Here is a 26212-nt window from a genome sequence, read left to right as displayed (position 1 = left end):
AATTACTTTCTAAGCCATTTCATTATTATCTGTAAATATTTCAGTACTTAGATATACCAGTGAATCCATGAAAGAATTAATACCTTGAGGTTTTGTACCTTGCATTTACAAGAAAAGGGGCTTTACTTGCACTGGGTTGAATTTGTGCTCTGGATTTGGAGCCATAGGGATGATGGGAGAGGGGCAAATTCAGCAAGCTACTGGAGGTTTCTGTTGGGTTTGGTAGTAGATGTGTATTTCTCTGCAAGTTGTTTTATGTGGCTTATACCCCAGTGACAGTGCTGTACTGTCCCCTGACTATGGGACCTGCTGGTCAGAGAGGTTTAGGCAAAACTGGGTAAGAGTCTGGATCATGCCCCACACAGCTGGAGGAATTGACTGAAATGGCTGAGTTCTGTCCTGACTCCAGAAATCTGTGGGAAGTGGTAATACAGCTCTTGGGCAAGAGAAGGCAACAGATGCGGCTGTGGCTACTCGTGTGTGGTGTTGGTTCAGAAGCTCATCTTGTGTGCTGCAGTCAGTGGCACTTCCAGTGTGAGGGGTAGCTTGGTGACTGGGTAAGGGGATATCTAAAGTTCAGATGTTCACCACAGCTCTGTGGCTGCCAGCAAGAGGATGGGTGGTGTCCTGATGACCATGTGTCCTGATGACACATGGTAAAATGGGGGATCTGTTCTCTAATCCAAATTAGAGCTCTCTGCTCTGAAAAGCTGCTATATGACTGCTGCTTTCTCAGTTGATAGGTCTGGTCCCTGTACTTGTCTGGTGTCTTGGGTATTGAAATTCACTTTGGGTTTTCAGACTGGGCACTCAGAGCATACAGAGTGATGTAGAAGTGATCTGGAATATCCTTCCTGACTATGTGTGGCATGGGTTTGATTTTTCTTGTATGGTGAATCAGCAATCCCAATAAGAGTCTACTGATGATCTCTGAAGGCATTATTTGGAATAACCAGAGATAAATGTATAATTAGGGGGTTAATTAACTTCCAAGAATCAGAATCAAGCTCAGGCTGCACCACTGCTCAGGGTGAATCTGTAAGGCCAGGAGTTAGAGAAATCTACTCTAATCATTTGAGCACATGTGACTTGGAAATCCTTGTTACCTGGGGAGTTTGAGACTATTTTAAATTATATCCAAGAATGTCTAGACATCCTTTAAAAATAGGAGGTGGGCATAAATATAGCCCTAATTGAGTCCATTTGTGTTTCAGGTAACCCTGTCACAGTTGGAATGAGCATCCATATCTCCAGCATTGACCAGATCTCTGAAGTCAACATGGTAAGTGTGGAAAGAGTTTTAAACAAAAAGCCTAAAGAATTCTTCTATTATCTGATGGAGATGTGCTTCCAAGACAAGAGCTTCTCAGAGCCACCAGACATCTCAGGGTGCACTTCTGAAAAGCAGGGAATGTTACACCCCTACTTCCTTCACTGAAGTACTACAGATTTTCCCTGAAGCTGGGAAATTATTGAAATAAAAACTGCATTTGTATGGTACTGATGAAGTATTTTTTTCATCAGTTACAGACACAATTTTGGGGGGTGATGGTAACTCCAGTTGAAGACATTTTTTCCTCCCTAAAGTATATGTCATTTTCTCCATGTATAGTATGATGAGAAATAAAAACAAGCACTTAACTGGGCCATAGGAAAGGAGGTTTTCTTAGCATACTGGTTTCAGTCTAAGCCTTGCTCCTTCCATCCACTGAATGACATGGGACTGCCTGTCAATTGTTCCCCCAGTCTGGGACTGAAACAATCCTGAACTCACTGAAATAACACCTGATAGACAGGACTGACATGTGAGACCTCTGTGGGACACATACTAACTCTGCTGGTAGCATTTGTGATGTGGTCAGATATGTTGAAAGACAGTAGTTCACTTCCTAGAGTGAAGTAAAATCTTAGGCTTGATGAGTGTGAGGTATCCCTGGTGTTATTTGTGAACATGTGGCTGGAGGATCCCTGCTGGCATCTCTGGAGCTAGTGGCATTTTATGCAAAGGGTCTCATCCCTTACTCTTCTGTACTGGTTGCACACCCACCCCTCCAGGCCATTAATACCTATTCCAAACAGTAGATGTGAGCTGTGTTTTTTGGTTGGTTTTACAGTCAGCCTGTGCCTGCCAAGTCAGTGGCTTTTTGTCCTTGTTGGTGGTAACTGGTACTTCTTTGAAGATCTCTACTAGAAATGGAGTCATCAAATGGAGATCTCTTTTTAGGTGGCATTGATAGGCTGGAGCTCTTCGTAACACTAAGAAGAAAAAATTATCTGCTAATATAGTAATGTTTTGGGATGAAATTTGTTCATTATTTTGGTAATAGTTTGAATACACAGCCAGGCCTGTGTTATCTGTGTCTCAGAAGCCCTTAGTACTTAGCAGAGGACATGGATTGTGCTGATCATTGCCTACCCTTGCCTTCCTCTCTTCTGCCCAGAGGCTTTTTCTCCAAACTCTTCACCTTTCCAAGACACTGAGTGGACTGGAAGGCTGGTGGAGACCTGCTGGCAGCAGCTGTCCTGTTCCTTGGTTTCTGACAAATACAGGAGAATCCTAGGCCAATTTAGAACTCTTGCTGTTTAAGTCAATTAAAACCTTGGTCTCAATGCTCCTGTCCTATTTATCTGTTTCCAGACTATCCTGCCCTCTTTCTCTGACCCAGCAGCTATTCTGCTGCCACAGGAGTGGGTGAGGAAGGGAAGCCAGACAATCTGACTTGTCTTTTTTTGTTTCCAAACTGCTTGAGAATCCCGAGTGTGTATGTTGGTATGACCCAGGGTAAAGGCCTAACCATGAACCTTCAGGTTCTCATATGGAACACTTTCTTTTGCAGACTGTCTCCTATCATCCCACCAGCACTCTAATTATCTGGATGGCAAAATAGACCTCAGTTTAGTAACAGTGGTGCTGGACAGTGTGTACAATTGGAATTTCAGGTACAGACCTATGTCCCCGTTGTATTGAGTAGCTGTGCTTGAGCTTAGACTCAACTTAGAAGAGCCAGATGGCTTAACTTAGTTCCATCTATCTTGCCTGTCAGGGCAGCACAACTTTGAGCCATCTCCTCCATCAGTATCAATTTGGACTTGGGTTTTTCTATATGGTGAACCATAAAGGTCACCTTCCTTGCTAGAGCCAGCATCAACAATTTGGCACCTGGGCCTGTAGATTAAGACCTCAGCTTACACAAACACAGCTGGGAGAGAGTGAGGATTTGGTTCTCAGCTTACGTGTAGCAACTGCCTTGGTCTTTCTCTGTTTACCTGAGAAAATAGCTGAGCACTGCTGGTTCAAGATGAAACTCCTGCTGGAGAGGTGTCCTTGAACTATTCAGGTTGATCTAGTGATTTATCATACACCTCTTGGAGCTGCTGTGGCCAGGAATTCTGTGTCCTAGCCCAGCAGCCATTCTCTAGCAATACTTTTAAACCCTTGCCATGTGAATGCAATGTTCTCCCCTCTCCTGTAAACACCTGCTTCCCACTTCCATGGGGTGGTTGGAACAAATACATATGCTCAGAGGTGGGGAGAAACAGCAACAACAAGACCTCTGTGAAATGCACAGGAGAGCAAATTTCTGGCATGGATCTCCATCCACTTGCTGCTGTGTATCTTGCAGAAATTGGGCAGAACTACTGAAGGACATCGAGTGTTTTGATGGTTGTTGCATGGCTGTAATCAAGATGGCCACCTGGCACTGTCCATGCCATGCTTCTGTTGATACTGCCAAAGCATGTCACTTCTGGGCTTTTTATTATCCCTCCTGGCTCTGTGTCTGCTTTGACAAGCATAATATCCTGCCTACCCTTCCTACATATGGTGGGGAGGGGATGACAAAGTGGCCTTATATGAGAACCTACTGAAGATGAAGATCCATAAGCATGCCATGCTAAGGCAGCTTCAAAGAAGGGGTTAAAAAAATCAGAATCATCTTAAAGAACAAACATTTAGGGAGCAGAGGAGTTCTTATGCAATCTAAGTTTCCAGGCTGAAGGGATTTTATGTGCATCATTCTTCTGTGTGACCGGTGCCCCAGGGGAAATGCTGTGTCTTTCCCTGCTCTTAGACTTGGATACCAGCAAGAAAAACAAAGCATTTTTTGGCATCCTATGTGACTGGGAGAGGGACTGTGCTGTGAATAAATTAAAGGCACACAAGTGAAGATAAGTTGCTATGGCAACCAAATAGCTTCTATTGTTCCACAAGAAGTGTTATTACTTACTGCCCCTTGTAGGATTAATTAATTATCCTCAGACATCCTTTTGGGAACAATGGCCTGGTGTGGGTCTGGGCAGGCTGAGGAGGGCCCCCAGCTCCCCTATACCTTTCCCTGGGACTCCTGGAGTCTGCTGGCTCTGTGATGGTGAGGAACAAGTGCAATCAGTTACTAGCTGTTGAATGATTAAAAAGTTGTTCTCCACAGGAGTCCATCTGCATGTGGTGCTGTGGAGGAATACAGCTCCACTCATGATCTAAGAAGCACTCCTTGCCTTCACTCCAGTGGGAACTGTGTTCTCAAAATGCTGTTGTGGTGACACTTGAATCCTGAGATACAGAACTCTCTGCAAAGACAATAGTTAGGTCTTTATTCTGAAAGTCCCAGACACTAATATACTGAATGCTTTGCAGCCAGCTGTATGTGTTTCTTGCTGCCTTGCTATACCAAGGTGATGCATCTCCATCTCCTCGGGGTCCACGCCCAGCTAGTGTACCATGGTACAGCTCAGAAGACAGAGTCATGCTATGCTGCAGGACATCTGTAACTATAGTGTTGGCTTTGTAATGATCTCCCCGTGATGTGGGACCAAAGCTACAGTCCTTAATTTTAAAAAATGACACCCTCTTGTTCATTGTAGCTGCTGCCTGTGTGTGGTCAGCCATATTTTCAAGCTCACTTGCTAGAGTAATGCTTTATTACTGTGTACTCCTCTTAGCCCTGCTAAGCAATGCTGAGCTGCAGCCTCTGTTCTTGTCAGTGATTAGAAGGATTATTTGCAGAGCCAAGATCAGTGACATCAATTGAAATGCCTGGGAAAGAATTCCAGGGGCCAGCACAAATAGGTGTTGGAGAGGGGACACATTTGACTGGCAGACCCTCTGGGAAATGCTGATCTATGAAGATGAAAGACATAGCTGGAGTCTTTTCATATCCTGTGTGAATTTGCAAGTTGGGGTTTTAAAGGCAGGCTGAAAGGGGGAATGTCCTCATAATGTTCAGTACCTCAGATGATCTGAAATGAATGGAATGATGGCATCTCCTAGTTATTCTTCGAGGAAACAGGCTAGATAATTTACTTGCTAAATGCCATTTTGCTATAGGTGGTTGAACTACAGTACATGGAACAACATACAGTATTTTGAAGATGTTTGTTGGGGTACACTGGTACTTGGACAGTGCTATGTTCAGACCTCTTAGTAGGATCCCCAAGTTGTCAATGAGTCTGTCCCAGGAGAATGGAGAGTTCTGGTGCTGGAGCAGCATGCAGGTTTCTGCCCTTGTGGTACTTGTCCTGAATGCTGGTCCAAGTCACTGTCATCTTAATGGTCTGTTTCTATCAACCTGGTTTGGTGGATCCAGTTCTGGTGCTATCTAGTACCAATGTCTTCAGAAAGGCTGGATGTCTCCCCTAGCTCCTGCATGTCCTTTCAACAGACAGCTGAGGTCTGACTTCTTCAGGATATATTGTACTTGCTGCATGGTGGGACTAGAGGCCAATACTTCCAACTGTAGCCTTCTTTCTCTCTAGGTAACTTTTAGGGACATATTTTTCTAGTACAAGACAGTTCAGGCTCCCTTGAAGCATTAATTAACTGTAAGAAAAGCAACGACAAGTTTTGTATGCATTTGAAATAAGAGCTGGTTACCCTTCGTAACACTTCATTTTTCCTGCTCTGTGATCTGTACAGTCCTAAACCTGCTCCTTCCTGTGTATCAGCACACTGTAGACAGCTTGGAGCATCCAGGCTCGTTGTGATTTTTGTGGCTACTATAATTGAGTCATCCTAAAATGCTTTCCGACATCTGCAATAGCATCATTTCAGTTTGTTATATCACTAACTTTAAAGTTTTATCAACCTGGTGACAAGTTGAAAAGTTACAAGAGGATTGTTGTAGAGGGCTAGCATAAGAAAAAAAGGTTTCCAAATAGAAGTATTCAATGTTGGCAGAAATATGTGTTAGAGGAACAATGTGGGATTGGCAAGACCTTTTGCTTGGGGTTAGTCTACAGTGCAGGTAGCTTAGAAATCTGTGCAGAATGCTTGGCATAGCTGACCTTGATGCTTCAGCTCATTGCTCCCTGCTCCTCCATTGCCTGTTCCCACTCTGCTGTCTCATCAGGATGGCTCAACTCACACTGGCAAACTACACTGCAACTTCTGCAACTTATGTAAGGAAGCATTCTGTATGTTATTTCCCAGTTTCCAAAAAGCTTGCTTGAAAAACAAGCTGTCTTGCTTTGGAAAGAAGTTTTCCCTGTTCAGGAGAGATGTGAAGCATGTTCCAAGACAGCAATGAGCTGTGAGGTTTTAAATTGGCTTTTAACCCAAAAGAAAGTGGATCAGGTTGTGTATAAGGGTGTTCTTGTCCAGGACCATCCTACAGGCTGTTATGTCATCATAAATGGGGCATCACTCATCTCACTATCTCTAATTTTCCATCTATTAGACACACTTGAAATAGCCTTAGTGGTGAAACCTGTCCTGATCAGATTGCAGTTCTATTTTCACTGGAATATGAATATGCATTGACTAGTTAAATCTCTTTTTTTTTTTTTTGTGATGTTCATGCACAGTAACATATGGGCTTGACTCTGCTGTATGCTGGGTGTATTTGATGAAAGAAGACACAGTGGATGGCTGGGCTTTTTTCAGTACACAACACAGCTTCCTAGCCTAGACATGTTTGGAGAAATACCATGTTTGGAGAAATAAAAAATGGCTGTAGCAGGGTGGAGAATAACCTCCAAACCACTCTAGACATAGCAACTTTGAGCTGGTCTCTTGCAGGCAGGAGATACAGCTGCCTGCTCTGTGGCTCATCTGTAGATGTACTAGGAATGTGCTTAATAAAAATATACTGAACTCCTAAAAACATCTCTACAACAAAGCAGATATCAGGGACTCATCTGCCAGTGCTAGATTTGAGTCTGCTTTGTCTATCCTTGCAGTGGTGACATCCTGGGACTGCTGAGGCTCAGGATGATTTTCACCAGTGCTAATACAGTTTAAAAAGTCAAGAATCAGGTGTGGATATCTGCTCAAATCACAGTATGCTTTTCTTTAAGAGAAATCCCCTTGACTGTGCTGAGAGAACCCTTAGGCTAAGGTTTAACCCTTAGGATAAGGACAAGTACAGCACCTGGCCTCAGAAGTGCTCTGCAGTGGGATGGTAATGCTATGCTCAAGTTTAAACAAGCAAGTAGTCCCATTCCTGTCTGAAAGACAGGGATGCTACTTTTACAGGAGGGTAGGGTTCTTGCACAAAATAGTTAAGAATAAAGCAAAACTTGTGAAGGAGCCTGAAATACTCCCAGTTCATTGGTTCTGAAATTGATTGCAAAGAGATTGTTCCAGCTTAAAAAAAAAAAGAAAATAGGTCAGTGTGACTCATATGTCAATATTTACAGCATTTATGGCAGCTTGTAGAAGGGAAAAAATTATTTATCTTCCATAATGTTTCACAGATCATCCCAATCCTATGACGAAATTGTCCCTGTGCCCCTGGATCTGATATTGCTTAACTACAGATAGCCTGGTAAATTCACTGCAATATAGAGTTAAGTTGCTAAGTAACAACCCAAAGATTACCAAGCAGTCTCTTCAAATACTGGGGCCAGCTGAAAGCTAGGAGCTGCACACAGCAGTAGCAATTCTTGGTGAGACAGAAGTCTCAGAGTCTCAGTGCAGAGCAACCTGGAAAGCAGAAGTCCTACTGGGTCCTTGCCCCTGCACAGCCTGAAGAAGTACATGTGAGAAGGGACAGCTTTATTGCTTCCCCTATAAAGAGGTCTCCTATGCTTGTGCTGCAGAACTCTGATGTTTTCAACGTTGATAATGTCCTTGAATGAAAGATTTTTGTTGGCTGAATTGTATGGTTTTGCCATCTGCATAGATCAGTAAATCAGGAACTGTGGAAACCTTGCTGAAACAAGCCCTATGCTGAAGAAAGACTGAATTGCTGAACTAGAGAATGATTCTGAGGCTTTCTATTCTACCATGCTGTTTTCTTCCTAGGGATCTTGTAGCATTCACATGGTACCTTAATGGGAGAACTTGCAGAAGGCTCTTTGCATAACTGGAAATTCTTGGTTATGGGAAAGTTACTGAGTAGACTGGCTGATTCCTAGCCTAGACCTTGGATTTTGCAGCACAAATAACACGTGGTGGCAATGCTTGTTGCAAAGGATTCCTTCCTGTGCATCTTTTCATGATGCTGTCATCCCTAAGGAGCAGCTCTTCAGGTCCTTCACTATCACAAGTTCAAGCCTCAGGAGGGCCGAGTGAATCTTGCTTAAGTACTGAGAAACAGAGTTCACATGTTTTGCTCACTAGGTCATTTCCCAAATGAGAACGTTTCTGTGCTCTCTTGAAGAGGCTAAATTCACACTGCATTTCATAGGTGACTCCACCCCATGGCAGGACTGAAGTCATGCTAGAGAGGATGAGAGTCTGTGGCTATATAGACCCCAGCATGCTTTAACTGAACAGTGCTATGTATTGCAGTCCTCCATCTGTTCCTTTATCAGCCAAGATATCTTTAGATCTGAACATGGCAGTGTATTGTATGGTGGTGGCATGAACCACTTCAGCTTGTACCCCAGCATTCCTGTAGTATTTAGATTTGCAGCTGCAGGAAATTTTACAGGATAAAACCGTCTTTTTTTTTTTTTTCCTACTTAAGTTTTTATTAATTCTTTTTACACAGTCAGAATTCCCACAGCCTTTATATATACATATATATATATACACAGACATATATATATATGTCCTGTCTGTATTTGAGAGCAGTGTTTGAAACTTCCACCTGTTTCAATAGCAATGCTGCAGCATTGGAAAAGATTGCTGCAGAATGCTAAAGCATCTTCCCACAAGTGAAAGTGACATCTGGTTTGATTGAAAACCAGATTAGATCTTGAGAATCTGACCTTCTGACATCGTGTCATATATACATTTAAAGCATCTAGCAATAGAAAGTATATGTGTTTGAGAGTGCCAGCACCTTAATATAGAATCTAGATCCAATATGAGTGTGTGTCACATTGCTATTTGAATATTTAAATAAATGGAGCTATATATAGCTCTGCATGTTATTACATGTTAAGTGAAAGTGGCAGATAAGACAGCTGAATAGCTTTGCTATTTCTGAATGCTGGTAGAGGCTTCCTGCATGCTCCCTACATCTCTTGTGCTTGCTTCTACCCCTCTTAGTGTTTCTGCTGTTGTGTTTTTCAGGCCTCTGGAGAAAATCATGTGTGGGGACAGGAGCTGTTAATATTCTGAATCTGTGCTGAGTTGCTAGGCTACAGAGAAAAATGAACATCCAAAGAAAAGGGGGAAAAGGAAAAGGGTAAAAGGAAGATGATCTGCTGAGCTGTTTGGAGATTCAGAAAGATCCTCTAATCAGATGAAAGGGATCATTTTGGGGAAGGAGAGGGATCATTTTGGGGAAGAATAGTGAGGGATGAAAAGTGAGCAGTCCCTGCTGCAAGAGGTGATTCAGGCTGACTCCAGCCAGAAAAAACAGCAGAGGAGGGAGGTAAAGCCAAGATCCATTGGCCACTTCCACATCACTGCTTGCAGGGAGTGCACAGCTGGCCGTATGCTATCTGTGCCAGGGTGCAGTGGGTCACCAGGCTGGAGTATGTCCTCCTGTGCTTTGCCCAGTCTTTGCAGGGTGCACTGAGATCTCATCTGAGGCTCTAGAGAAGAGAGAAGCTAAAGCAAAACATTCTGCTTGCAGGTTGGACCTCATCTCCCTTTTCCACTGCAGCAACCTGCTACCAGAGGATCTCCCTTTAACTCCATTGTGACAGCAGAGAAAGGAAGCCTATGGATTCACTATCCAACCCCTTTGATGCATTTCTAGGTCACAGAGAGATGAAGTATTGACCCTTTTATCTATCAGGAGTTTGCAGCTAATGTTCAAAGTGGCTTACAAGCTCCTTTCCAAGCCTAGATTTCTGGAGTCCCAGCCTGGTTCCTGAACACACACTCTCTTCCTTTTCAGTTGTTAGTCCCATAAGTGAACACCAGGTATTTTGTTGTACAAGTTGTGAGCCATCAGGCCTACCAGGTAGCTTGTGTTGCACTTTTCTCAAAGGATGGCTTTGCTCTGTGTTCTTGTTACTGTTTGCAAGATTTCTGTTTCTTCTCCATATTAGTGGATGTATCAGAACCCTCAGATAAATTAAACAGTGCCTTTGGGTATTTTTGTTATCTGGATACTTTATTTACCAAGCTCACATGGGCTCCCTGCCAATAACTTTCAGCCAGCTCTGCAAATAGAGCTCCTTGGCTCCAGGACTGTTGGTCCTGGTACTGCAGAAAGCACTCACTCAGCATGGACAGGGATTGAAGCTTGTTCTCCACTATCCGTGGCCATGAAGTCAAAGTCTGATTGCCTGTGGACCTCTCCAGCCTGCAAAAACCTCCTTTTGATTCTTGCATCCTGTAATAATCTTGGCTTGTTCAGCAGAATCAGGAGTATTTCATACAGCTGCATTTTGAATACTAATGTCAGTTACCTACACTGCACTCCTCCATCAGGTTTGTGACCCCACAGTCCAGAGATGTATCAGTGAAGTGGAAGAGCAGTAGCATGGGCCATACTGTGTGCACTGCTACTGGTGTCAATCTGGACTGGTTCCCTTGGCTTTAGCCTGACATGACCAAAGGCAGAATATAACCCACTAATGGAAGCAGAGGTAGGTTAAATCCATGATGGCACACTGTCTGGAAGCAACAGAAATTGTTTCCTAGGACAGATCCATTGATACTTCTATTTTGTGGCTGCCCCAGAACAACTATAGAGTGCTCTGTTCACACCATAGTTGATTGCTAGCCCTTTTTATTCTAATGACAGCTCCCTCTTACTGAGTTTTTCAACTTTGGGGCTGGAGATGAAGCTATGCAGAATTCTCACCGTAGAAGCAGTCACCTCAGATACAGACTTGGTGTTTGTCTGCAGAACTCACAGCATTTTCAAATGCAGCATTTGCACCCAGTTTGCTTGGGTTTGTTGAAAATTAGGCCTTGTTTTTCAAACCACAGGGCTGCCATCCTCTACCCTTAGGACACCTAACTGAACCCTATTGCCAGAAATACCTTCTGCTCTTCTGCATTTCATCATAGCTGTTTATTCCCAGTTACTTTTCCTACATAATCAAACTTTGCTTTCTACAGGGAATAAACACCATTCTAAACTTGTGATCAAGCCTATCTGTGCTGGCCTTGTTGAGGTGATTGTTTCCACCCAGAACATGTTAGGCATAGGCATTTTATGTCATTTAAAGAATTAATCTCTGGCTACCTCCTGAGAAAATAACATCTTTAGGGGCTATAAAGCCCCTTAACTGCTTTAATTCTGCATTCCTCTAGACTTTTCCCCATGATCTCTACCAGCCAGTGTCTGTGTGAAGGGCTGCAGAACCTCTTCTGCTCAGGGTACAGTCTGAGAGGATTGGTGAGCAGTAGAAAAAAGGTACAGAGGAGTGAAGGGTTCTGGGGATGTTTTAGAGAAATTATGTTTTTCCACTATCACATTCTTACCTCTTGCTTGCTGAGAGATGCTGACTTCAAGTGGTTAAACTCAAGAGGGTTCTTGGAGGAGCACATGCTAACAGAAATGGAATTTCTCCAAAACATTACCAGAAATCTTCACTTCTCTGTACCCTTCTTCTATTTAAATGAAACATCCTCTTCACCTGGTTGAGAGTTTTACTAGTCACCAATCCAGTCAGAGTGGTCTTCCAATATCTTTCCCTTGGCATAATTCCTTTCCCCTCACCTATCTTTTTGTGGGCTTTAGAAACCATTATCTTCACTTGGTAATGTTCAAAAGTCTTACTCATATTTAATTTACTCTGGTAGCCTAGTTGTTGCATGTTTTAGCTCTCCTAGTAGTACAGTAAGTTCTTACCAGTTTCTAGCCATTTATCATTTAGAAGATAGTGTAAACACCATCCCTTTGAGTTTTAGCCTGAAAATTGATCAAATTCATACATCATGTTTTTCTGACCTTAAAGTATGGGCTTGCTTCTGTGGCCTTGGTTGTCTGTTTGGACAAAGTGTATGTTCTTCTTTGCTGGTTTGGCATGAGAAGGTATAGGAACCAAAAAAGCTTTGTTGGTAGCAGGGGCTCTAGGTTTTTCCTGGTTATTAGTTCCTGGGGAACAGAGTGAGGAGGGCAGACCAACAGAAATGGCACGCAGTAGTTCACAGCCTGTATGATTTAAGAACAGAAACTGCCTAGAACTGTTTTCTAAGAGCTTGCCTGAGGAAGATGTCAGGCTGCAGGTGGTGACTTCAGGATTGCTGCCTTTAACACTGGGGATGCTGTTTTGCCAGTGCTCAGAGAGCAGGTCATCACCCTGTGCCCAGCAGCTCTGGCTTTTTCCTCTTGGCCTCTGCTTCCCGCATGACTGGGGCTGTTAACCAGATGACATCTGGTGTTGCCTCCTGCTCACACAGGGCATTGATATACAGGCTCTGAAGTCTGAAAAGGGCAGATCAATGCCCTTTTGGCTTAGGACCCAGCTAGGGATGTCCTCTATCTTACACCTGCAGGGCCTGCACCATTCAAGGTGCTGCAGCAATAGACCATGTCAGGAGAGAAACAGAGCAACAAAATGACACTACTTGCACACCCTTTCTTGTTAAGGATATAGCTGATATCTGTCCCAGTTTCTGGACATGCATTCAGCAATTAAACATATCCAAATTACTACAAAAGTAGATCAAATTAGTGAGAGGAACATCTCCATGCAAAGTACTTCTCCAATCTTAAAGAAAATGAGTTCAAGAGCACAAGGACTTGCATTCCTGTCCACTTGCATTACTGGCTGAGAGATTGCAGGTGGAAGGTTCTCTTCCTGATCCCTAAGTCAGTGCTGACATTTGGTTATAAAAAAATAGGGGAGTTGGAAAGAGACTGTGGTTTTCTCACCTGTGAAGTTGTAGCACAGAGAGAAAGGCAGCATCTAAAACAGTTGTCACTTTCTGTTGTCATGCAGAACTTCAAGCTTGTAAACTGGGCACTGGCTTACACCAAAAGAGAAATTTAAAGCAGCATTCTGGCAGAATACTCTCCCTATTAAAAGTCCAGTATGAGAGCTGCTGCCTTCTGCCCTAAACAAAGGTTGGAGTTTGAACAGACTGTGCTGTCTTAGAGCTGGAAAGACTGCTATCAGGTATTTACATATGTCAGATTAAGTGATGCTTATCAGGGTTGGAGACCCCTTGGTTTATCTGCATGGAAATGGATGATCCCTTAGGCATAATTTTCTTAAACTAGCTCACTAAGGAAGAACTGTGGCAGTCTTGCTTTGTCCTTCATGTTTTCTGTACATTTCACACTGCTGCATATCTTTGCAACTGATAGCAGGCACATCCTGTCTCCTCCCCTTAAAAATAATTCCTCTTATTTCCCCTGCCCCTTCCTTCAGTTGAAACAAACATGAGGTCTACTTTGTCCTTTAATTTCTCTCCCAAGAATGACTGGAACAGGAGCTAGTGTTTAATCATCAAAGAAGTTGAAGCCAACAAACTGTTCATTAGTCTTTGGCAGTGGCAGCTTGGTTTTTACCAAGTCACATGTTCTATTTTTCTCCCTCTTTCTGGAGCATCTTGGCTTTCCTAATATACTTTTGTGATCTTGGACAAGGAGACTATATGTAATTTGTTTATATGGGGAAGTATTTTAATCTGGTCACTTCTCCAAAAGGAAGTATTATATCAAAGTGGAAGTGGAGGGGAAATGGGAGGAAAAAAGTCAAATGGCACAGCTAATTCTGGAGAAAGTTGTAAAACCTCCTTTATCCTTCATGCCCAAAGTCATGCAGTAGCAGAAGAGCAGTGTGCACTCTGCCCTGCAGAAATGTTATTGCTTCAAGTATCTTCCAAACTTTAGGTGAAATGCAGCCTCCAACTTGGAATAGTCACCTTCATTATTGAAGCCCCTACCCAAAAGGTAGACAAGTCATTTGTGATCCACAAAAATGGACCAGGCAGAGAAGATATCCATGTTGTCAGAAACATTGTATTCTGAGCAAGGATTTGACCCCTACATACATTATTCCTTCAATTTCTAATCCTGTCTTCTGAATCCAGCGTAGCTCCCAGGAAGCACGCAGACTTCTGCCTCTGGAAAAGCTTAGTACTGGAGGCTCTAGAGGTCACAGCAGAAAGGAAAAATATTTCACCCAACTTGCCAATGACCTCCTATGTGCTGAGGGTTTATGATGCACCTTGTCCAGGAGGGATACTTCTTAAGACTTTCTGCTGGAAGATGGAGCTTCTGCCTTGCAGCAGGAGGCTCTGTGTCCTTGGGCTGTTCTTTCCGGTAAGTCTCTTCTTCTTAGGACTTGGACTCCACTTTCCATGTTAGTGTCTAAACCTTCCAAAATAGTTTTAAGCCCTTGACTTCATTCACACACTGTATGGAAAGTTATTTCTGTTACCTTGCCTTCAGTCTGTTCTTGTGCAACAGCTCAATGCAGAATATAAGATATTGCCACCGCTTGGCTCTGTTCTGTTTGAAAGTGAAACAACTCTCTCTCCCTCACCCCCTTGCTGTTTCCTGCCTCTTTCAGAGCTTTTCTACTACTTCTGAGTGCATGAGTTACTTGTGTTCAACTCGGTCTAAAAGGGGGTGGGACCCTGTAAGCTTTAGTGGCATAGGGTTATGATTATTTACTGACTTAATGCAAGCACTACAGGGAATCAGAAAAGAATAACATGGATTTCTATTTGTTTTAAAGCAATGAAAGTACAGGAAAGAGCTAAACTGGAATTCACTAGCACAAGATTGCAGATACCAAAAGGCTGAATATCCTGAGAGAAACTCTCAGAAGTTCTATTTGTCTGCACTACCCACTTCCTCCTCCAGCAGTGGTGGTGAAGAAAGCTGCTTTCTGGGTACCCATATGCAGAGCAAGTCCTCTTGCTTATCCCTAACACAGGCAGCGTGGAAATTCAGCTGTGTTGTCCCACCCAGCCTCAGTGGTGAGCTGGAAGGAAGAGCTGGAGGGGTTCATGGGCTCTAGGTATGTTTGGTTTTGAAGCTCTTCATTGAGCCTGATGACTGGGCCAACTTTCTGTCTTCTGGTGGTGCTAGGAACCCCAGCTTGTGGTATCTGTGGCACCAGTAGGATTGTGAATGTCACTGGTTACAAGGAGGTTTGGGAAAGCCTCATATTAGCTCAAGACAAATAAGCCCTACCAGAAAGGATTTGTCTTTCAAGACTTGAAGAAAAAAACAGGCTTATTACTTATGAGTCCTGAACTTATGAACCACTGCGTGCATTGGCTCCCTCTGGCCATTCTGCTTCTGAAGAACAATGTCACCACTGGTCATTATTTTATCTGTCTTTGAAAGAAAGACTATGATTAAGATCTCATCAGCTCTGGATCCTGGCCAGGTCATGATGCTAGGATGTTGTGCAGGTACTTCATAACTGCCTGACCAGGCTTTAGGGTATAGAGGGGAAGGCAAGCTCATTGCTTTCCCTCCTGAGTACTGTTCCTTCTCACTTGTTATAGCAGGCCATACACAATGCTTCCATCTGCTCTTTGTTCTGTGCCTTGTGCCCTCCCAGGGGACTAGAGGCAGAACATCCATCTTCCCCATATCTTGGTGTTGTGCCCATCAGTATGTCAGCAGCCCTTGTCCTGCCAGGGAAGACCAAATTTTTCCTTGTTCTTTTCCTTCTGCCCGGAAATGCTGCTTACTTGTTCAGCAAGATGATGGGGTAGGGAAAGCAGGAGAATGGGAAGCAGAGCACAGGAATCAGTAGAGCAAGGGGTTGAGGGAAACCTCAGGCACTAGATCAGCCACGATTATCAAGTGTTCCAGACTTCTATGACACTGCCAAAAAAAATCCATTATGCCAAGAAGCCCAAGAAAATTGCAGGACAGAGCTCAACCTGGGGCTGGGCTGTCCTTCCCCACAAATGTCTGTACCTGAAGAACATCATCAGCCTGATTGCTAGGATGTAGGCTTTTATTTCTGCACAATTCTGGGTTTTTCCCATCAATCCTGAAAATAGAGAAGATGCATTTAGAAGGTGCATCTGTTAGGTGCTAATGACTGTTCACTTTGTAAGGAGCTGGGCCTTTCTTACTGCTGGAGATCAGTGCCTCTTTGCTGCTTCTTGAAGGCTAGCAGGAGCCTGAAATGCCAGTAGAGTGGCTGGTTAGGGGTACGATGTTGCAGGGGTCTTTTAAGGATTAGGAAAATGCAGGTCAGTGAAGCAGCAGACTTCAGTGGGGTGGCATTCTTAAAGGGGAGAATGGAAATGATGCTGCTGTAGCAGAGTTTCCCATAGGTAAGGGAGGAGTCTGTGCCAAGGAGGGTAAGAGGCTCCAGGAACTCAGGTGCTCTGTTCCTCTGTGCTCTCGCTGCAATGCAGATCGAAACACCTTGGGAGAGGTACCAGAGAGAACATTTTCCTTTGCTAGGTCTTGACCAAAATGAAAAATTTTTTTGCCCCTGAGAGATGGACTGTGATTCTTCTGAGGCAGAATTTTAGCAGTCCTTTAAAAAGCAAAGCAAAACAGTTTTTGGCCAAAAAACTATCACTGTGTTTTTCTTCTTTTCAGTGTAACACAGAAAATGGCAAATAGAGCTTTTGTAGCCAGTCTACACCATAGATTTACTCTGTGATCTTTCAGATATGGTGTGGGTCTAGATTTCTGAATCACAGGTAAATGCCTGAAAGCTGGCATACCCATAATGTGGGATTATTTTTTTTCAGAGGTACCAATCAAACCTAGTTTTGAGTGAAGTCAGGTGAGAGAAGACAGGCAGGCAGAATGCCTCTGTGCTCAGCCCAGATGTTAGTGCATGAGTGAGGTCTTCACCAGCCCCTTGCACAGAGCTGGAATTTGCAGAGCAGAAACACCCACCATGCAGATCTGTTTGGTTAAGAGGATTCCTGTGGCACTGTAGGTAGCTACTTGGGAAGCAAAATTGCATCTCTGGTCCTATGTGCTCTAGATCATTTGTATGCATTGGCAAAAATGATTTTTATTCAAGGACTTGTGAAAAATCAAGGTTTTCTGCAAGGCAGTTGTTAGTAAGACTTGTGACTGCTTCCTAATCAACATCCTGCTATTTTAATACCCCACAAAATCTTGGCTCCTAGCCTATTTAATACATGTTGTGAGAATGTTTTCTGTCATTTGTGTGTACAAGACTCCTTCCTGTACTACTCATTTACCTGAGAAGTAATAATTGTTCTTCTAGTATGGTGCCACAGTTCTATCTCTGAACCAGCTGATCTGAGGCTTCTCGGTCTCCCCTGGATGTGCTGTTACTGTCCAGCAACTAGGATGGTTTCTCCAGAGCTACAGGTGTTGACCACCAAACAACTCTACCTACTCTGTATTAAATTCTTATTTGATCAGAATTTCTAAGTATTAACATTTTACTATTGCATAGAAGAGGACCAAGAGATATGTATGCAATTGTGCTAGCTGGGGATGGTTAGGGAGCTGCCCCTTTACCAGCCAATCATGGTTCACTGGTGACAGATTTCCTTCACATATGTCCCTCCCTGAAAACAGCAGTGAACTCCCAACTTAGCTCATATAAATGCTAATAGCTTGTCATGGCTGGCCTGGGTTGACTTTGATACCTTGGCCTCAAAGAGACATTCTCCATGTGCCCTTGGGAATCTCCTGAATTTCTGCTTGAAGTAAAATCAGCTCTTAGCAATTGTGTGGTAACAAGCAGTGGCTAAGTGTGACTGCATTGTGTCCAAACACCTTTCCATGACTTAAATGGGTGACCAGTCCTTAGAATCTTTGGCATAGTGTAGCCCACTGTTGCTTGTCCTACCTACTATTAGTTTTGCAGCCAAACTCTAATCAGATTGGGACAACATGAGTGGAGTAAAGTTTTGTTTGACTCGAGCCAGGTAATGTAATTTTGTTCCCTACAAAACTCACACTTGCTTCTATTTTCCCAGAACAAAGCATAGTCCTCCACAGCTGGTAGAGGGGTTAACACAAACATTTGTGTGCCAAGGAATCTGGAAACCCACCAAAGGTCTAAGCAGTGGCAGTAGTGGAGGAGCTGAATTATGTCCCTCCCTTGGATCCAGGCTGACATTTCCATGTTTCTCTCCCAGGACTACACCATCACCATGTACTTCCAGCAGAGCTGGCGGGACAAACGCTTGGCTTATAATGACCTTCCTCTCAACCTGACCCTGGACAATCGGGTGGCTGACCAGCTCTGGCTGCCTGACACCTATTTTCTGAATGACAAGAAGTCCTTTCTGCACGGGGTGACAGTGAAGAACCGCATGATTCGGCTCCATCCTGATGGGACTGTGCTCTATGGGCTGAGGTAAGTCTAAGAGCTGCTCTAATCTCTGTTGGTTGCTGTTGAGAATGACATCTCATCCAATCCCTTGCTCCCCTCCCACTCCTTTCCAAATTTATTCTGGTAAGGCAAGGCCTTAAAAGCTACTCAAGTGTTGCACAGTTTTAAGTATCTGCTCTTCCTCCAAGCTGGAAATGGTTCTTTCCTTCAGACCTCCAAAGTTTCCTGTCCTACTATAGGCAAGCTTTGGAGATGGGAATAGTCTTGTCTGAGTGTCTCAGGTCACTGTCATTGATATTTGCATAGCTCTTCCATTTGAAACACTCATTTTCAGTTGCTTATAACTTTCTGCTAGTTTGGCTTATGGTGATGGAACTTCATTGCTCTTGCATCTGAGGCTGAATTTTTGTAGCATTTGAGCCACATTGCCTTGGTCGTTTTTGAGCATGAGACTGGTGACATGTTTTTGTACTGTTAAAAAAAAAATGACTCTTTACCAGTCAGAACGTTCTCAAGACTGAGGCTTAAAAGTTGATATTTAGTAGCAGAATGGTATTTAGGGAGGAGGATTTTGTGGTGTCTGGAATAAACTGACATAGGCAAGTCCCCAGCCTTTGAAACTGCTGTGATTGTGGGCAGTGGTTGTGACAAAGATTGGCCTTCCTGTGTGGAGATTGCAGGGTAGGTAAAAAAGTCAAATGAAAGTGACAGAGGGCTAAAAGGGTTTGCAGGTGTAGATAAGACTGCAGGTTTTGGTTGCTGTAGCTGAAATTTAGGCAATGACATTCTGAACCCTTTATTTATCTACTTTGACCTTTTCTCCAAGGACAGTGTGGTTTGTTTTTTTTGTTTTCAGCTACCAAAATTCACACCTGGCTTTTCAGACCTGCCTTCACATTCACAAATGATTGTAGTAGCAGCTCTGGGCTTACAGCCCAGTGTGGCAAAAGGGGAGTAAAGACCTTTCTCCTTTGAAGAAGGTACACCCACCCTTCCCAATTACACCATCAGCTCCTCTGCTGCTTCACGTTTCATTGAAAAGTCTGACTTTAAATGATTATTTTTCCTCCTTTTTAAGTAGCAGAGCTGTTTTGGGGAGGGTATGGCTGCCAGGAGGGTATCATGCTGCCAGGGTAGCAAGGGGACAGTGCCCTGTGCTTTTGCTGTGGCAGAGACCTGGGAAGCCACAAGAGCAGCAGTCACCACTGGTGCTGAGGGACAGGTGGTGGTACAAGGGATGACATATATACTACTTTTTCCTTCCAGTTAATGGATGCCTCCTTCTACAGGCCCAGAGACAGCAGAAAGTGCAACAAATGCCTGCCTATTTGACTCTTTCTCCTTCTGCATCTCCCTTTCTGGGAGAGATACATCCATCTCTCTGCCTCGGGCCATTGGTGGTGCTTGGCTGACACTGCCAGGGATCCCTGAGCCAGCATTACTGACCCACCAGAAAGACTGCAGCCTTCCCACAGCTGACCACTCAAAATCTTCTCAATGTGTTAAAACAAGAGTGAAGGCTAGGCAAGAAGACCCTTTGCCTTGGTGTAGGCAGGAGCATAAATTGATCCTCTTGGAAAGGAGGGGCAAAGAATACTCTTTAAGGTCAGGCTGCTCTTTGCTGCCTCCCCCAGGCTGATGGGAAATTTTTGCAGACACCTGCACATCAGAAGAAGCAGAAATGATAGTATATTTTTATCAGCTGCCACTTATCTCAAATAATGAGCAGTGTGAACCCTACAGCACATGTGACAGGCAGTGGAAGTCCTTGGAGGACTGGCTGGCTCATGGTGGGACACTGCAAGCAGTGCTGCTCTCCTGTGCTGTTCCCTCCCCCGGGGCAGCAGCATGGGGAAGCATCCTTGGCTCCCTCGAATGGCCTGTTTAGGTGGGTCAGATGAAGTAAATTGCATTCAGGCAAAAGGAAAGAAAACGACAGCTGCTTATCTCCGTGATTGCCAGCACCATAGTAAGAGTTGCCTGCATTGTTTTAACTTTTGGCTGGTTTTCCTGGAAGCTGCTCTCTTGCCCCTGGAGAAAAGGGCAATCACAAAAATTAAGCACTGAGCAACAGCAGCTTTTGTTCCTGAATAGTACCTTGGGTCAGGATGGCTGGTTTTTACTATCCTGGATGCACTGGGGTTCTGGGGGATAAGCCATGTGCTATGAATTCTCGAAGTCCCTCTAGTTTTATTCACAGTGGTATGGGCAGTGTTTTTTAGAGCTGTTTTCTGTACCTCCTCCTGCACCTGTGATTTTGCTGACAACAGAAGCAGTAGATGCAGTTTTGCAGGTGTGAACAACTGTGATGCTATCAAAAAATACATAGCCAGGTGCACAGCAGTTGTAAGCAAGTAAGAAAATAGTAATTGAATATTCACCTGTGTTCCCTTTATTTTTGTAAAAGTGCAACTATGCTTGTCCTGCAAACAGGAAGAAAAGTACAGGTACTCCCTGTGTTTTGGAGCCTATTCTTTTCTTACCTTGCATTTTTCAGATAATTCATGAAATGGAGTTGCCCTCATGGTGGAAGGCCAAAGGAGGCAATGTCTGTTTCTTTTCCTTTGTTTGCCTGTTTAGCTTCCCCTGAGCAAGATACCACAGCTGTGTTCCTTCCCCTGCTACCTTCTCACCAGTCACTTCACCCTCATTTGAGCTGATCCTCTAGCAAAGTGACTCAATCATTCTATTTGTAGCACACCAGTAATTTTTCTTTTCATCAGTCTCTGAAGTCAGGGGCTGGGGAGGGTGACACTCTGGCAGGCCCTTGTCTTCAGCAAGTGTTCAAGTGAGCAGGAGGATCAGGATCAGGCATTGGATCAGACCCTCAAGTCCAAGCTAGCTCAGATGACTGTTTTGTTTCTGACTTGAGTGAGAACAAGATCAGGCTTCAGATAACTTGCTTCCATGAGTAAATGAAGGTTCTTTTATTTATTTATCTGTTCTAAATTTATTTATTTCTTATGTCTCTTCTCTATTCCATTGTGTGTCAGAAAAGCATATGCTTGGTTTTGGTAGAAGTAGCAAATTAGAGGATGAAGGGAGTGCAGCAGGTACAATTTAGTGGCATCCTAAGGAAGAGCTTGATACAAAAGCCCACTCCAAAATCAACTGGCACTGGGCTTGGATTTAAATCTGGTTACCAGCTCTCCCAAAAAAGGAATGCATAAAGAGCAGTGGGCTGCACAGGGAGGTGATTCTGAGCTGCTGCAGGGCTGGAGTCAGGACTGGTGTTCCCTAAACCCCATCACAAACGAGTCAACAGATGGCAGAAATCCCAGGTGGCCAGATGGGGGCCTGGAGCCCAGCTCCAGCCCAGAGGGCATGCTTATCTCTGAAAACACTGGGGTGGAAGGATGTAAACCAGCAGAACTGCCAGGGTTTTCAGGAAATGTAACATGGTGTGATGGTGCCTGAACTCATTTGGCTCCTAAACATCTTGCAGAAACTAAAAATGCCTGGGAAGCAAAGGAGAGCTGGTCACCCGTGGCACACAACTGGCAAGTGATAAACCGATGTGGAAAGTCTGCAATATGAAGGAAATCTGAAAGAAAGTACCCATAAAGACAAAGCAATCAGATGTTGGGTGGTGTAGACAAGTGGATACAATAGCAAGGAAGAGCTGGATAACACTGGCTGAGCTCCACACATTATTCCCTCTAATGGATTTTTGTCAAAAATTGCATTAATTTCATCAAATTTTAAACAAATAATCAGGGATGAATTTTTTTCATTTAAGAAAAAGCATTTCAGAGAATGCTGATGCTTCACTCTCAATTTTATATAGGGAATTTTACACTTATGCCAACATTTCCCTCACCTCAACCTGCTTTATTACCATTACTGAGGTTTTGAGGGTAATGTAGAGAATCACCAGTGCCTGTCTCTCAGCCTTTAGACTGTGTAGTCTACCCCTGAATGATATTCAGTAAAATTTATTTTATAACACATACAAGCTATATGTTATATACATTATATTTAAGATTTTTATTTCCTTTTCTAGACCACGTAGCATCCATTTTTTAGAGCAAAAAGTTGACTCTTGTCAAATGCTGCTGTCATCAGTATTTTGCTATCTGTTTCCAGAAACCTAAAATAGAAACAACTCTAACAAGGCTGAAATTGTCCTACGGACTTTTAAAATCCTTTTTAGACCAGCTTTAAAACATCCTTCAAGGAAATCTTAAAGCTGGTTAATTTCATTCTAATTATAGACAAAAACAGATTCTATCATAGTAGGAGCCTAGACTGCAGCCCTGAACTCACAGGGGGAGCAGGAGAGCTGGGATGCTGGGAGGCAGGTGTCAAGTTGGGTGGACAGCAAGTGAGATGCAATGCCTGGATGTCAAGGAGCCCAGGAAATATAAACTGAGCAACTGAAAAACTGCAGAGGAATTTGATGACAGAGACTAAATCCTATGCAGAGAGAATGTGGTATCTCTTCCTGCAAAGTTGGTAGTTTTGGTGAGTGTGTGCATGTGTTTTGTTTCTTTTTTATTCCTGTCCATGATAGTCACTGCAATGAGGTGTGTTTTAGAGGTGAAGCAGTTGGGATGCATGCAAAGGTGCCAAGGCATATTTGGGCTCTGAGACCAGTACTCTACGGGCAAGCAGGCCCTTTCTATTTCCATCAGTGTAAATACCTGTTCAGTACTTACAGCAAGGGAGAAAGAATTGTCAGAGTTCAAACAACTGAAGATTTGCAGTTATAAAGGGAGAGGTTGTGTGTATTTGCTTTGGCAGCACTTGATTTCTGCTTTCTATGGGGATAAGTTCCCATTAGTCATCTGCTCCCTGCATTGTAGCAGCTCCTGAGGGACAGCAGCCCTCTCACTGAAGCAGGATACTGCTTGTGGACCTGCATGGTCCAGCAGCTACAGCATTACTTCTAACTCGCCTTACACAGGGAACCAGTGCAGGTTAAGAGGTGTGTGTCAGGCATCCCCCTGCTCCTTCTCATCATCTGTTGTCACATCTCACCCTGCTGGGTGGTATCTCCAGGGCTACCCTGTCTCTGCCCTTCTTCTCATGCCTGGGACTCTGATGGAGCTTACCTTGGGGACTTCTTCACACCTCCAGCCTGCAGCTTGATCAGGAGCCAGCCCTGTCTCTATTACATTCCCCAGATCCCATACTGGGGTTATTGGGGTCTTCATCTGGTAGAATGGTTACTCCTGCTCCTCACTCACTTGAAGTCTGCTCTTTGCAGCCATGTTCTTGTTTTCTCAATGGGTGTTACTTGATTTACTGCAGAGAAGATGGCCTAATGGGTTAAGACTGAGGAATGTTTTTCTGTACTGAGACTACTGTGCTACATCTCCTGTAAGTGGGACTTGTTTATAAGCAAAAATAGAGGTCAAGAAGTACCCACACACAGCTGATTCCCACCGTCTCCTTACAGATCACTGACATGCTTACATGCCCTGAACACCTAGCTCACCCTGGTAGCACCTCTTAGTCTACCTGCTTATCCTGTCCTAGCCTTCAGTCTGAGATCATCCCTGGACCTTGTCTATTCTTTGCCAAATTTCACTGCTTCAAGTCACGGATTACTATTTTATTAATTCAGCTTCATCCTGGCCTGATGCTGTTGAAGGAAGGGACCTCCTGATCTGTTAAGTTCAGGTCACTGTTGTCTAAAGCAACAGTAACAAAAGATTCTCATTTTAAATACGTTCCACTTGGGTCTCTCTTATCCCCCAATCCAACTTGCCCCTTTGGTATATAATAGAGGCAGAAAAGCAAAACCTTGCAGCCCTGGCAACTCTGCTTTGTAGTCTTCCAGGCTGGTAAAACAGTTGATTTAGATGACTGATACTCTAAGTACTAGTTTAGAAGAAGATTTTTTTTTCTCCCCCATCTGAGTGTAGTGCACACTGTTGTTTGCCTAAGGATGCCTAGGAAAGCACAGATGCTTTTGGAAATAGAATCACCTTAGCAAGATTGTGCCAAAGCTTATAGAGTCAGTTTTAGGCAAACATGCAAGGGGAAAATATTCTATAGCCTTGCCTTTCTCTTGGTTCTAATATGACCTCCAGGAGTTTTTAAAGATCAGATTGTGTTGAAAGAATGGCAAAATTCACCACGGGTTTATAAATCCCTCCAGGCACTTCAAAGTTTGTGCTTACTGCCTGGCAGAAGGTGACATACGCCAGCACGTTTTTATGACTGACTTTGAGAATATAAAGGAAAATTTCAATATTTTTTTCCCCATGTTCAGCAAAACAGTATTTTTGCTTCTCTCTCTACTCTTAGTCACCACCCTTATGAGTCTAACTTGCCCCATGGGATCATCTTGCACAAATCCTGTGACACCTCATCTGCATCCAGCTTAGGGACTCAGGAGTATCTTCAGCTTCTCAAGAGATCTGAAATCAAAAAAGTTGCAACCATCAGCCAAACATAATATTTTTTGCTCTGAGATTGTGTATGTTAGTCCCTGCCTAAAGTCCCTTAATCCATACCTGTGAAATAGGGTAGGCGCCTGAACTGCTGGCTCTGTCTTCTCTTGTATTAGGAAGGCAGTGATGGGGTATTTGTGATATTCTCATCCATAATTAATTTTAAGAAGCAGCCCTTTGAAGCCAAAGGTATCAGGCAACACTCTCGGGCACAGGACCTCGGTGGCACGTATAATCAATTTGTCTCCTGGTTTTGGTTTGTGCCCATGAGCAATCTCTTGTGTGTTTCCCAGTTAGAGCACAGCAGAGGTGGGTGACCACCCTCAGTAGGCATTTTGCATGCCAGACCCTTTTTCTGGAGGGTAAGAATTTATGTGTAGACAAAGGCTGTCCCATACCAATTAACACTGACCCCAGAAACCAGTGCCAGGCATGTTTAATTTGCTGGTATAGATAGAGTTATAATGCAGACAATGCTGTGGTTTTCTTTTATAAGGATAGGCTTAAGGAGAAACAGACTTCACCTGCTTTAGGAACTCCTTAAAATTAATTATCTTCCCCTCTCCTGCCCAGTCCTCTTTAGAGTCTGGATCTGCTTCTTTTGAATTCAGATGCCATTCTGGGGAATTTTTTTTTTGCACTGTATACTTGTAGCTGGTGATTTTTTTTTCTCCCAGCACACTAAAGATGAGCCAGAGGATGGATGCAAACTGTGAGCCTTCAGAGCCTAAGTTTGGTAGATTGAGATCTGACTGGAGCAGGAGATGAAAGGATCCCTGTGTTGTAGGTGGGCAGCAACAGGATAAGGAGGAGATGGAGAGAAGACATTCAACCAGGGCAGGTTTTAATAGCAGGTTGAAGGTCTGCTCTTTGTCTGTGAACTTATATAATCATTCCAAATGAGACAGAAGAATGCATTAATAAGTAAACAGTGATGAGGAGGATCAGAAAGGGAATGAAATCGCTGGGGTTGTTTATGTCAGAGAGCTGAAATATTAGTGAAGAACTGGTGATTTGCAGAAACTTGAGCATTCATGTTTGAGACTCAGCTGTGGTGGGGCCACCTTCTGCTGCTTGCAGGGTTTGCAGGTTTGCTTGCAGAGCAGCCATGGCAAAGGGACATCAGGGTGAGGTTGCATTACCCTTTATGTGTTAGCATCTGCTTGGTAAATACAAGCTTCAGGTGAGCAGAGACTTCCTGATTGTAACAAACACAGACCTAGCACTCACCCTGTGTCACTTAGAGCTTTTTGGCTGCT

The 26212-nt window shown here is 43.7% G+C and overlaps 1 protein-coding gene across 2 annotated transcripts in view; it reads left to right on the top strand.

The window, feature by feature from the left end:
• The window catches only part of LOC103535635 (gamma-aminobutyric acid receptor subunit beta-4), a 64191-nt gene that overhangs the window by 22484 nt on the left and 15495 nt on the right, over positions 1-26212 (top strand). For both annotated transcript variants that reach the window (XM_030449011.1, XM_030449010.1), the window contains exons 3-4: positions 1215-1282; positions 18356-18576. In XM_030449011.1, the coding sequence (XP_030304871.1) occupies positions 1215-1282; positions 18356-18576 (289 nt within the window). The remainder of the gene's footprint in view (positions 1-1214; positions 1283-18355; positions 18577-26212) is intronic.

Source organism: Calypte anna, chromosome 4 (assembly GCF_003957555.1).
Source record: "Calypte anna isolate BGI_N300 chromosome 4, bCalAnn1_v1.p, whole genome shotgun sequence".
Classification (NCBI taxonomy): Eukaryota; Metazoa; Chordata; class Aves; order Apodiformes; family Trochilidae; genus Calypte; species Calypte anna.
This window is presented reverse-complemented; position numbering and strand designations above follow the sequence as displayed.